Genomic DNA, 13221 nt, shown 5'->3' with positions numbered 1-13221 from the left:
TTAAGGTTTTCAGTCCTGAAGTATAATGGAAATGATTGTGAAAGTGAGAGAGAAAGAGAAACACACACACACACACACACAGAGCTTAATGACAAGAACAGCTATCTAAATAGCTTAGTGGTTCTGGAAAGATTCCACACAATTAACAGGGCAATTGGGGCCCACATTCCATTGCTGTGACAACTGCAATCTGGAGATGGTTATGCTGAATGCACACATGGGCATGTGACAAAGGGCACATGAGATCAAAGGGCATATTAGATTACAATTGATCACCGGTGATGTTCACCACCCCCAAGCAATTCAGACCAAAATGGTCCCAGACAATCTCTTCTGCCTTGTTCAGAACCTTGATTGATTGATTGATTGATTGATTGATTGATGGCCCAACTCCTAAACAACTCCGGATGGCCTACAACTAACAAACCAACATATTAAAAGAAATGCAGCTGACCAGAAAAGCGAAATACAAAAGAAAAAAATCAAAACCAAACAAAAACTAGAAGCGGGGCTCCACAATCACCTTGTCCCCAAGGCCTGGGAGAACAACTAAGTCTTCAGTTAGTTCCTGAACGACAGAAGGATGGGAGCCACATGAATTTCTGGGGGGATGTCATTCCAGAGGGCAGGAATTGCAACAGAGTAGGCGCCCTTCCGGGGTCCTCCAAGACAACATTCTTTAAATGATGGGACCGGACTGAATCCGCTCTGCTGTATTGAATTCGATGGGCAGAGACAACTGGAGACAAAGGGTCCCTTACTTCTTTTTCAGTCATTCTTCAAGGAGTCTCAAACTGCAACCCTAATGTGCCCAAGGGCTGACCTGAGGGGTATTAGGGTGGCAGCCACTGCCAAAGAAAGGAGGCGTGAATGCACTGGCAAAAGGGGTTCAGAAGTTCTGATTCTCACTACTCAGTGCAAACGGGAAATAAAATAAATTGTTTGTATCACTCCCCTCCATTCATGACCTTACTTTATGTCAGAGTTTCTCAACCTCAGCAAATTTAAGATATGTGGACTTCAACTCCCAGTCAGAATTCTGGGAGTTGAAGTCCACTCATCTTAAAAGTCACCGAGGCTGACAAACACCGCTTCATGTTAGGTGCATTTGTCTGGTTATAAGAAAGCAACATCTGGAAAAAACCAAAACAAAATTGGAAAAGTTCCGATGTGGGGAAAGCTGACCCACCAAGCCCCCATTCCACTTGAAAGAACTAAAGGCTGAGAGCTGGTCTCTTATGCACTCAAGTGAAGCCACTGTATCAAGAGGGGTCCACCCCATGTAGTGGCAGGAGAGGAAGAGAGCGGAAGGCAGGATGAGGAGATAAGGAGGGAAGCAGAACAACTGAACCAGGAGAGTCTTTTCTTAGACAAGGTCTTTTCTCGCTCAGAGGCACCTTGCACTCAATTCTAAAGCTAAGCCACACACCATGGTGTTGCCTTTGCGTTATGTGTGAAGCTGGCAGCTGGGGTGCATTAAAATAAACCATGGTTTAATGCAATGCATCGGCGGGAGCTGGGAACCAAAAGCCAGCAGAGCCGGGCGCCGCTGGATCGGGCAGCGGTTCTACGTGGAAGCAAGACAGGGCAAGAGCAAAGCTTCATTTGCTGCTACTGAGCATGCTCCGAGTAAGATGGCTTTGAGCGTCAGCTGCTGCTATTGCGCATGTCCGGGACTGCCTGCCGTCGGGACAATACCGTAGTGAGCAGGGTTGCAATGAAACGGAGGCCAGTAGGGACTCTCGGGAGGCTTCAATTAGTCCTACTACGCATGCTCCTAAGGGAAGGGGGTGGGCATGTGGCTTCAGCGGTTGCTAGTGCGCATGGCTGAGATTTACTGCGCATGCTCAGTAGGGACCTGGATGATCGGGGCAGAACTCTGCCACTTCCAACTTGGAGCAAGTTGCTGTCCCCCGGGCAGGGGCCGGGGTACGCCAGAGTGGGGGTGGGTGGGAGGAGACGAGACCCCGGGGGTACGGGGAGCCAAGCAGGCAGCCTGTGAGCTCAGCCACCGACAGGCAGAGGTTCGGCAGGGGAAGACGTGTCCGTAGAGACTTGATCGGTTGGATTTCTTCCTGTAACGTGGTTATCGAGGGTGTAGGTCTTGCAGAGCTGTGGGGTGGGAGAGGGGAGCCTTCTGATACTGATAGCCCCACCCACTAATGGATGGGAATGAGATGCAGCGGGGAGGGTGGGCGCAACCTTACCTGTTGAACGTCTACCGGCCAGTGGCTTGTTTTAGACAGAGAAGAGCCTCTGCCAGGCTGTGCTAATGGGGTGATAGAAACTTTCCGTGACAGAGGTGGGATGACCAGGAGGGGCTTTTCGTGGGTCCTGCAACTGTTTGAAAAGGGCAGGGATGCCCCCCCCCGAGGGCTGTGGGGGGCTACCGAATGCAGCCTGCCTTTGTGTTGACCCCCTTCTCCTCCCCCTCCTTAGCAAGGCCTCCTGGGGATGCCAGCGCCGAGCGCCAGCGATGCCACCCCCACCGGAGAGGGGGTGCGGGAGACCATCCGGAGGGACCTCTTGGCCGCCGACCTGAAATGCAGCTTTTTTGCTTCCGCCCTGCAGAGCTACAAGCGCGACTCTGTCCTCCGGCCCTTCCCAGGACACTACACCTCCGAGGAGAGCAAGGATTTTGAGGCTCTGGTGAGTGGCCCCCGGCCAGAGGCACTGGCGGGCATTGGGGGGGGCTCCTGGCGAGTAGGAAGCTGCAGATCAGGCCTCACGGTCTCCTGAGCAAGGTGGCTGCAGCTTGTGGTCCCCACAGTCCAGCCTGGGCTGGCAGGGAGCAGATGCTGGGATAACAAGGTCAGGCTCTCCCAAGGAGGGCCATTCAAGCCCTGAACCTCCGAAATGCTGGTCAGGGTTAATCGTACAGGGTTTTTGCCTCTTGGTTCCCTGTCGTGGTGGAAGGCAGAGGCTTGCATTTGTCACCGTGTTTATAAGGAACCTCAACCACAGATCGTTGTTTTGAAATTCTCCACCAGATTTGCAAGCAGAGAAATTGGGTAGACACCCTTTCTGGATTTCTCAAGAAACAGGAGATATTCCCCCACCATTTTTCAAAGGGGTTCTCATCTTTAGCGGCCACAGCCACTGAAAAAGTCCCCGGGAAGGGCCCTCCTTTTTTTAATGTTTTCTTTTTTTCACCTGAGCCAAACAAAACTTAAGCAGCCAAGGAGGCTGCAGATGGCTGGCAAGAGGGAGCTGTGATGAAAAGTAAGGCAATTACTAAAACAAATCTTGGCCATCCAATCACTAAGTTCATAGCGTATGGTAATTAAAATTCTTAATAAAAATTATATTTAAAAAACTAAGTAAGTTCACCGCATTCCATCCATGAGAATGTTCCTGAAAGTCTTGGAAAGAATAACTAAAGCAAACTTACTTTCGTTGGATAAAAGGAAAAAAAGTCAAGAGTGTTTCTCTGTCGGACTCTGTAAATCAGGGTTTCTCAACCTTGGCAACTTTAAGATGTGTGGACTTCAATTCCCAGAATTCCCCAGCCAGCATGGCTGGCTGGGGAATTCTGATAATTGAAGTCTGTGTGTCTTAAAATTGCTCAGGTTGAGAAACACTGCTATACATAGTGCAGCATTCTTCTCTTCACGGAGCTGATGAGAAAAAGAGAACTACCTCCTCCCTTCATGCACGTGTTTGCAGACACTTACACACTCAGAGTTCTTGCACCAGGAAGAATTGTGGAACTCTCAACACTTCCTAAATGTAAGTACAGAACCTTACTTAGAGCCATACAAATAGATGTCTTATTAAACATCTCATTTGATGTGGGACTCTGCGATTTGCCTCCTGTTTCTCTCCTAATGTAACATCCCTCCCACTTTTGACAAGGTTGCCCAGTTGTGTTAATGTTACGGAATAAATCGTGCAAATTTAATAAAGGTACTCCCAGAGCTGAGGGGGGCAGGTGCCAAATGGGGCAGGCGAGGAACTTTTTTTCTCCCCCTGTACCGGGCTGATGTCAGGCGTAGCCATCAAATAGAGTCACGGGCATATTATGCATTCATTTGTCCTGTGGCACTAGTGCAAATTAGGTTACTCTACCAATGTGCATTTATCGTGCAGAAAAATCCATGAAAATTATACACCCAACCCCATTTATTCCCACCCTTCCACCCAAATTATACCTTTCACAGCTGTTCTGTTTGGATGCGTGGATGTAGTTATCAAATTGCCACAAATAAACAGGCTGCTAGTTAGTTAGGGGTCGGGCTTTACCTAGTGATCAGAGATCAGAGTTTTCAGCTTTGGGGTTGAGAATTGGGATCATCTGGGTCAGGAACCTGCCGCTTTGCCTGAGACCAAACAGGGTCCACTGCAGGAACAATGCAAATGTCAGCAGCTCTTCCCACTGAGAAACATCTGGCTTGGAAGTCTCTGTCATGTACGCCACTGTGAAAAAGAGATGCAGGATTTGAATCTGGGGACTGATGAATGAGGCCATAAAAGGCTTGAAGCTTATACTGTAGTTGGTTCTCTCTGTTCTATTTACGGCTTTTTTCGCATGTGTAACCAAACTAGTTTAGGAAAGAGCTGTGTCCTTGAACCTCTGCCAGTCAACCTTCATGTTCAAGTAATGATTTGGCCTTCCAAGCAAATTGTTGGGTCTGCTGCTTGGAAGAGACCTTCTTTGTCCCTTCTTGGTCATAAGGTTCTTAGTCCAACTCAGATGGTTGGACTGATGCAGAATTTTAGAATCCCCTTTCAGCCGCAGATGTTAGTTTATTTGGCCCTGTGCAGACTTCAGCCGCAGAGTCAACTTGTTCCTTATGGACAGACAGGAAGAGAGTTAGTAACTGCATTCACACAACGCAATGCTGAACTCTAAACCTGGGTTAACAAAACACAACCTGTGTGCTTCCCCAAATAAATTATACAGTGGCTTGACAGCACAGCCTGATTCACCGTGCTAAAGCAGGGGCTGGTTTCCTGCATGATGTCAATCTCAGGCACAGTCCAATTTTAGCGTGTTGAATAACCCAACCAGTGTGTTATGCGGAAAAGCAGGTTTTCTAGTGATGTTTGCTAAACTTCTCTCCGAAAGGGCAAAGTTGCCTGTGGAAATTCTTTCCCAGAAGAGTTGGCCGTATTATTAGAAGGTATTTATTAAGGATAAAAACAGAATCCTATTTTTATTTTCATTTCCCTGTGGTGAGACCTGGAGGTTTGCCTAGCTTTTGAGAGAAAAATTCTCAAGTCTTCCATCATTAGCATGTAACTGTGCAGACCGAGTCATAACAAGGACAGGTGATCCTGCAAAAGCTAAGCAGGGTCACCTGTGGTGACTTGTTTGGATGGGAAACTGCCACAGAATACCAGGGCAGTGGTTTAGATTGGGAATTTGAAACAAATACCTTGGAAGACGGCAATGGTAACCCCCTTCCATATTTTTGTCGAGAGAACTGCCCGACGTGTCCAACTCCAGGAGCTGGAGAAATGGAAAATAAAGTTTCAAAGAGACTTCATTTTTTAAAGCTGCATGCCATTGGGCAGTTAGAAATATTTTTTGTTTTCTTGTCTTAACCACTGGGGGGCTCTTGGTGTGCAAGATCATCAAGAAAAGCTCAGCCCATCCCCTCCCTGTGTTCCTCCCTCAGCTTGCAGATACAGAAGCACTGGAGAGCCTGCAGGAATTTCTGGATTCTCCTCAAAATCCTGGCCAAAGAACTTTGGAGCTGCTCCACTGGATCTTGTCTTCTAAGGCCTGGCACGTCCACACCGCCAACAAAAACGAGGTGAGGATTTCCCAGGTGCAGGGAAGAAACCCAACTCAGAGAATTCAAATGAAAGGCTGCTTTGAGAGCTGAAATTCATCTGGGGAAAGTTGAGAGGTTTTTTTATTTTTTATTTTCCCCTTTTTCATTTTAGAAAGAAACAACAACAACAAAAAACATTTATCTTGTCTTTAGGATTTAGTGAAAAGTTAAGCCCTGGGATGAGGTGTAGTGTCAAGGCAACCCAAAAAGGATGTCACTGTCCATTGTGGCAATTGTCATTGACATGCTCCCCATGGGGGCCCCAATAACCCTTGCCCCTCAGTTCCTGGGTGAGAATGCAGATCTGTGGTTGATTCCTTGATGTGCAATCTGAAGACATTGAAGCTCAAAGGGCCTCAAAGAGAGAGAGCTGTTTTGTGTCAATAACTGTCCTATATTTTGGTGTCATTCAAGTATGAGAAGATCCAGGAATTGACCGGAGCTCCCAGCATGCCCGTCCCTGTGCCGGACTTCCTCTTTGAAATCACCTACTGCAAACAAATGAATGCCAAATTTGAGGAAACTCAGGCGGGGAGAGACCTCATCTATGCCTTCCACGGGAGCCGCTTGGAGAACTTCCATTCCATATTGCACAATGGGCTGCAGTGCCATTTGAACAGGGTAAGGGATGAGCTTGGTTTGCACCCCAGGAAGAGAGTGGGAAAGGTTGATCTCTCTCGGTCCAAAGGTGTCTCTGGGCCAGCATCCTCTCTGCTATATTAGTAAACTAAATAGCTCTTTGGGAAGATGTAATGGTATGTGGGGGACAGAAGCCAGAGCTGCCCTCTTTCTACCTCCTGGTGGTATGTGGGAGTGACCTTGGGAGACAGGAGGAAGAGCCACAGCCAGAGGAACGGTCAGATAAGCGGCAGCTGAGCCCACAGAAGGAGTGGGGGTGTGGCAAACGTCCCAGAAGGGACCCTCCCTAGTTTCTTGGGCTGTAAAGGCGAGGGGGGAGAGAGGTACTTTCAGAGTTGCAAGATTCTGTTAATGTAACCTTACAATAAAGTAGAATCAGTTCACCTGGGCGTGCTTCCTGTCCGGACTACTTTGCAAGGCTGACAGAAGCCCACAACAGCCTAAGGCCCAGGGGCTGCTCTTAGACTCTGGTGTAGAGACTTCTGGGAAATTCTGATGAGGGGAGTGTCATATTCTTGCCCTTACTTTAAATAAGGTGGGCAGGGAGTGCCTGTGAATGTCCTGTCTTTGGTTATACTGCCCTTCCTCCAGCCTTTCTGGAGTCCCACACTTCCATGAGCAAATCCCTTTTAAAGCCATTGCAACTCGTGCTGTGCAGAAAACCAAAACCCATTTCTCCTTCAGTCTTTTTTTTTTTTTTTTTAACTGGGTTCATACCCCTTTCTAGTTTCAAATAAAGAGCTGGCACTTCCCCCAGCCGCTGGGGTAGGGTGAGATGGGAACCTGTGGATGGTTTGTTGGGGGACATCCCAGGAGGATGGCTGAGGTCCTGGGTCTTTGTCTTTGGTTTTATGGAGTTTTTAAAACTGGTTTTTGGTTTTATTGTTGTTGAGAGCTGCTCAGAGTTGTGGGCTAAGATGGGCAGCCATACAAATCTTTTAAGTACATACATAAATACATTTCTTGCTTGGGACTTTCTTGCCAAGGCGAAGAGAATTTCCGTGAAATTCTCCTGGACGGAGTGTAATGTTCTTGTACTCTCCCCTAAATGCCCCTGAAATCCCAAGATTTCAGTGTGGGATTTGAGATCTTGTGCAAATGCTATAATCATGTGAAATCTCCTGCAAAATTGTCAAGATCTCGCAAGATGTTCTGCAAGCGTGCCGAAATCCTGCAAGCTTTGAACAATCTTTTAATTTTGTGAAAAGGTATTTGGGACCTTTTCCTTAGATCTTTAGGTATTTGGGATCTTCTTTAGGTCTAGTGCACCAACCTCTTTAGGTGATGCATAATTTTCATAAACCATGTGCCACCCAACCCCGGGTGGCCCATTTTTCCTGAGCTAAAAACCCCAGCTTCATTTGTGGCTTTACTTCAGCCGTGTGAGTGCCCTGCTTCTTGCATTGCACCCATGTTGTATTCTGCTAGATTCAGGGAAATCTTCCCCTAGTCAAACAGGAGCTGTTTGGCATTAAAAGGGGGGGGGGGGCATTTGGGTGCCCGTATCCTTATGGACTAATGGAACCTCCTTTCTTCAAATGTTCTGCCAAGTAGCACCCAACAACTGAGATGGATTAATCTGAGATTAAGGATTGCCACCCTTTCTCCGGATCCTAAACCTGTCCTATAACTGTTACTTCTGCCAAGGACATTGCAGACTGGATCTAATCGTCAGGCAGTTGATAGAAATAACACGCTGGATTATTTGTGTCTCGTTCACCCATGGGATGGGAAGGGTGGCCAACACAAAAGAGTGGAAAGACTTCCTCAAGTGTCTTAGCAAAGTTTTGTTTTGATTGTACAACTCACTTACAGGTTGGGATTGTTTTTTACAAACTCAAACTCCCCCACTTACAAAGAGAGCTGCGGGTCTTAGATCAATACTACATTTTCATTTATACCTTTTCAATAATAGTAATAGTAATAATAATAATAATAATAATATAATAAAAAAATACAGTGACCATATTTTCTTGGAAAAAATAAAGGACAAACCTGAAAAAGGGTTTCTGAAAGAGGTTCATAACTATAAAAAAATTGTTTATGCTTTACAAAGGAAAATTTAAAAGCAAAACCAAGAAAATAAATAATTTAATTAAATAAATCTAAAGGACAGCTTTCTGAAATAAAGGACTGTTACAGGTAGTCCTTTTGAAATAGCTTTCTGAAATAAAGGACTGTTACAGGTAGTCCTCAACTTACAACCATTCATTTAGCAACTGTTTGAAGTTACGACAGTGCTGAAAAAATGACTTATGATCGGTCCTCACACTTATGACCATTGCAGCATCCCCATGGTCACGTGATCAAAATTTGGATGCTTGGCAGCCAGCATGTATTTATGACGGTTGCAGCATCCCAGGGTCACGTAATCACCATTTGCAACCTTCCCTAGGGTTTTCCGACAAGCAAAGTCAATGGAGGAAGCCAGATTTGCTTAACAACCGTGGCAAAAAAAGTCATAAATTCAGGCACAACTCACTTAATGACCACATCACTTAGCAATGGAAGTTCTGATCCCAATTGTGGTCATAAGTCAAGGACTACCTGTAATAAAGGACATATAGTCACTGTAATTATCTTTGTAATATAAAAATCCAAGAATAAAGTATACAGAGAGTCCTAGAATTCCGCTTTGGGTAAGGAGACAGCAATCTTTGGCTTTTTTCAGACCTCCTTGTTTGGGGAAGGCACCTATCTGACCAGTGACTTAAGCCTGGCCCTCCTCTACAGCCCACACAGTCTGGGCTGGCAGCGAAGCATGATGGGCCCAATTCTCAGCTGTGTTGCAGTTTGCGAGGTCATTGATCATCCAGATGTCAAGTGCCAAGTAAAGAAAAAAGGTGAGTCTCGGGAAGCAGTTTTTTTCCCAACTTGGAGCCCTCTCAATTGTACCGTTAATCCTCGTCAGTGGCTATTCATTCAGCGACCGTTTGCAGTCACAGTGGCACTGAATGAGGCGACTTATGGCCGGTCCTTGAAGTTGCAGCCATTTGCAGCATCCCCGCCGTCACATGATCGCGATCCAGGCGTTTGGCAACCAGCTTGCAGTTACAACGATCTCAGCATCCCGCAGTCATGTGATCGCCATTTGTGACCTTCCCTGCCAGCTTCCCACAAGCAAAGTCAATGGGGAAGTCAGCAGGAGGTTGCAAAGGGCGATCACATGACATCACACTTAACGACCACGTGGGATTCGCCTAATGATGGCAAATGGAACTCCCGTACTTGCCATTGTAAGTTGGCGCCATCACGTGACATCGCACTCTACGACATCACTTAGCTATGGTCCCAATTACCATCATTAAACAAGGACTACCTGTAGTAGATCACAGTGCATGTTCCCTAGCAATGTATAGGATGATGGGAATTGTAGTTCAGCACTAGGGATGAGAAAACATGGGAAGAACTGAGCGATTCCCAAGCAAAAGCTTGGGAGGAAAATTCTGGAAGCACACGCAGATACTCCTGCATGCCTGCTGGGCCTTCATGGATCTGCCTAGCAAGACTAGACAATCTTTTGGTGACGTGCAACAGATGTGGCCTAATGGATGCAGTGGGTGGCACATATAGATTGGGTTGGGCATTGGGGAGGCATGTGGGGAGGGTGGGCGTGGTTTTAGCCACAAGCTTCTGAGTTTCAGGACTCACTGCTAAGCGTTCCCATCTTCCAGTTCAAAATGCAGAAAACACGGCCTTCTGTTCTCAGCCTCCTTGTCTGAGGAGTGCAGAGGTGGGCCTGGGAGGCCCTGGCAGTTGCCTGACCCTCTCCCTACCCATTGAGAGCAAGTGCTCTTGCTACATGGAGCTTACAGTTGCTTACCCACAGCTCCAATTCTCCAAGGTCTCCCACAGATCTTCAACCCCAAATCCTTTAAGCCGTGATTTGCACAGCACACTGACAAAGAGAGTTGAGCTAGACTCCTGCTGCCTGCATGGACCTTCCTTCCTTCCTTCCTTCCTTCCTTCCTTCCTTCCTTCCTTCCTTCCTTCCTTCCTTCCTTCCTTCCTTCCTTCCTTCCTTCCTTCCTTCCTTCCTTCCTTCCTTCCTCCCTCCCTCCCTCCCTCCCTCCCTCCCTCCCTCCCTCCCTCCCTCCCTCCGCAGTGGCTAAGAATTTGGCATTTCAATGTGTTGTCCAAACTGGGCTATTGTTTTAGCATGGCTCTCCAATTATCCCGTGTTGGTTTATTTTTTTAAGCATAACATGTTGCACCAATATAGCCATAGTGACTTGCTAATCTGGATTGAGGGGTTTGTGTGCTGAGTGTACCTGTGCCAGGGATCCATCCTTCCCCTTCCACTTACAATGCGCTGCTCATGTTGAGCTCTCCGTGGCCAAAGAGCCACAGCAGTTCTGTCCTAAATGCACTGCAGCCTTGAATCAAATCATTCCTGGCACACCCTGTTTGATCAAACTGTCCAGACTTGACTTTTTCTTGGTTTCGAAGACTATCTTACTCCCTTTTTTCGGCAGACTCTAAAGAAATTGACAGGAGGAGAGCCAGGGTGAAGAACAGCGAAGGGGGTGATGTCCCTCAGAAATATTTTGTTGTTACAAACAATCAGCTGATACGGGTGAAATATTTGCTGGTATATTCGCAGAGGCAGTACCGAAGGTGAGTGTCCCTTCCTCCTCCCTTGCAGAATTCACTATCCCTGGAGTGAAGATGCTTCAGTGGATGGCCTGAATCTTTTCCTGCTCCCCGCGGTGCAAACATTCAAAAAACCAGGGAAGAGCCATCATAAGGGTGAGGGCAGAAGAGGCAGATGAAACCGTAATGGTGATAAGAGTTTTCATGCAACTGCAGAAAACCTGGCTGCAGAAGTGACCTTTCTCCTCCCCATTTTAAATCAAGCTGCTAGTCCTTATGACTGTAAAGATGAAAGTATGTCTCCAAGGGGAAATTTCTCCCCTCCTTTTCTTTTACTCTCCAGAAAACTAGGGAGAGTCCCTTCAGAAATGCTCCCCTTTCCTTCTGTGGGCTAACACACCTTTTACATGATGGTTGTCCAATCTCTGGCTCTTCCTCCTCTCCCCTAAGGTCATTCCCACATACCATTACATATGTACATACATACATATATAACCCTCCTGCCTCCTCTTTTTCCCCACCACAATAACCATCTCAGGTAGACTGAGCTAAGAGGGAGGGACACCACTTCCTTCTGAAAGTTCCAACATTGGAAGTTTTAGTGTATTGACATTAAAATCAGCCAACTGTATCTTTTGAAAAATCTGCCCTGTATTGTTCATAGGGGATGGAGAATAGAACTTATGGCCTGAGAAAGATTTGCCCTTGCAGTGGAAGGGTGTGGTGACCCTCTGCGCTCTTTCTCTCTGTAGGCTTCCAGGTCGGTCGTGGCTTTCCAAGCATCATTTTGGGGTGATGATGAGTCTTTACCTGCTGCTGCTGATTGTCATAGGGACTAGCAACTCCCCAGCCTTTCTCTACTACTGGAACCGGATTTTTGACTTCAAACAATGACACCTTGTGGGTATCCAGGGGGGTGGGAGCAGGGCTGCTGACCTTCACCAGGTGCCTTAACAGGGAGAGATGTCCAGCTTTGGTGAACCCCATCACCCTGGAGAGTAGAGCAGGGTGAGGAGAGGGGTGGAATAGGAATGTTTCAGATGCCTTAATTTTCCTGGTACACTTTTGGATAGAACACTTCTGCAAAAAAGACTCAGCTGGAGAGAACAGCTTCTTCCTTGGCCTGCTAAAGACAGACCTCATAAAAAGGTCTCAGAAACATCTTTGGGGGAAAGAATGGCAGAAGAGGGACTGTTGTCCTTTAAGGAAGAAACTTCATCACAATACAGATGTGTCTCCTACATTTAGGTTTGTTCTAAACCCCCAGGAGATTTTGTAAGCCTCCTCCAACTGGGACCTCGGAAAACCACACTGGCCAATTCATGTGTTTAACTTAAGTGGTGAAAGAGAGAGAAGGAAAAACGTGCTCTCATTTAAAGTGTCTACTTGTGTGTGCGTTGAAATGACCAAGCTGGAAACCTTCACACAGTTTGAGAGCAAAGATGACACCCACGTTAGCTGGGTTCACCCAAAACACTTAATTTGGTTAGGGGATCAACCATTTTCCAGGTTTGCATATTAAACCGGCCAAAGGGCTGGCTTTGCCCAAGTTGCGAAGCTTCAAAAATCGAACTATGATTAACACTAACCACAGTTAGCATCTTGTGCACTTGATTGCTTGGTCTCTATCTGACCTGCTCCAGTGTTGTGCGAATGCGGTCACTGGCTTCTTATTCCCAGTGTGGTTTGCGGAGGAACTCACTCTTAGAAGCACAAAGATGACTTCGGGGGATACTCTCAGGCACAGCAAAGATGAGTTGGGCAACCGTGCGTGATGTACCGCCTCAAGCAATTCTACAGCCCTTCTACAGCAACAGAGTTTTGATTGCACCGTCACGGCTGCTCCCTGATGTTTTTGACCACATCCTGTGGACACCCCCGGGTACAATAAAGGCTGCCAAGCACTTTATCTGTGAAAGCCATCTGCGGGAAGGAAGCTGTTATTCTTTTGCCCGAGATGGTGAGACAGCGGAAAAGGCCGTGATGTCGTGAATTGTCTGATGAAGTCCCTCTGTTTTTTCTTCTTCCTCTGCATTGGTTCCTCTCTGGTCCGTGTTTCCCAGCAGCTAGGTAAAAAAAGCTAGGAGAAAAGTCTCTAGGCAGATTGAAAGCCTGATTTGCCCTTTGCGTAACTGATGTCAGCCCTTTGGGTAGACCAGATCAGGAAACACATCACAGGAAAGCCAGAACTTTGCTTTATTGAGATGGG

General features: G+C 46.9%; 1 protein-coding gene across 2 annotated transcripts; it reads left to right on the top strand.

The window, feature by feature from the left end:
• Positions 1 to 1815: 1815 nt before the first annotated feature.
• PARP16 (poly(ADP-ribose) polymerase family member 16) lies at positions 1816 to 12934 on the top strand. Of its 2 annotated transcripts, none has more exons than XM_007436903.4 (7): positions 1816 to 1929; positions 2440 to 2649; positions 5622 to 5759; positions 6195 to 6401; positions 9091 to 9262; positions 10895 to 11036; positions 11765 to 12934. In XM_007436903.4, exons 2-7 carry the CDS (start codon positions 2455 to 2457, stop codon positions 11904 to 11906), a joined length of 996 nt encoding a protein of 331 aa, XP_007436965.2. In that variant the 5' UTR covers positions 1816 to 1929; positions 2440 to 2454; the 3' UTR covers positions 11907 to 12934. The 2 variants fall into 2 exon arrangements, with proteins under 2 accessions (XP_007436965.2, XP_007436966.2); XM_007436904.4 differs by having other exon boundaries at positions 1870 to 1929; positions 2444 to 2649.
• The last annotated feature ends 287 nt before the right edge of the window (positions 12935 to 13221 follow it).

This window comes from Python bivittatus, unplaced genomic scaffold (genome assembly GCF_059951505.1).
Source record: "Python bivittatus isolate LINGU-HERP-01145 unplaced genomic scaffold, Pbiv_v1 ctg000210_np1212, whole genome shotgun sequence".
Taxonomy (NCBI): Eukaryota; Metazoa; Chordata; class Lepidosauria; order Squamata; family Pythonidae; genus Python; species Python bivittatus.
This window is presented reverse-complemented; position numbering and strand designations above follow the sequence as displayed.

Coding starts and splice junctions, on each gene's coding strand:
- PARP16 (XM_007436903.4), top strand. CDS start 2,455: ATGCCAGCGCCGAGCGCCAGCGATGCCACCCCCACCGGAGAGGGGGTG. Junction 6,402..9,090: donor TGCAGTGCCATTTGAACAGG/GTAAGGGATGAG, acceptor GGCTTTTTTCAG/ACCTCCTTGTTTGGGGAAGG. Junction 9,263..10,894: donor GTGCCAAGTAAAGAAAAAAG/GTGAGTCTCGGG, acceptor TTTTTTCGGCAG/ACTCTAAAGAAATTGACAGG.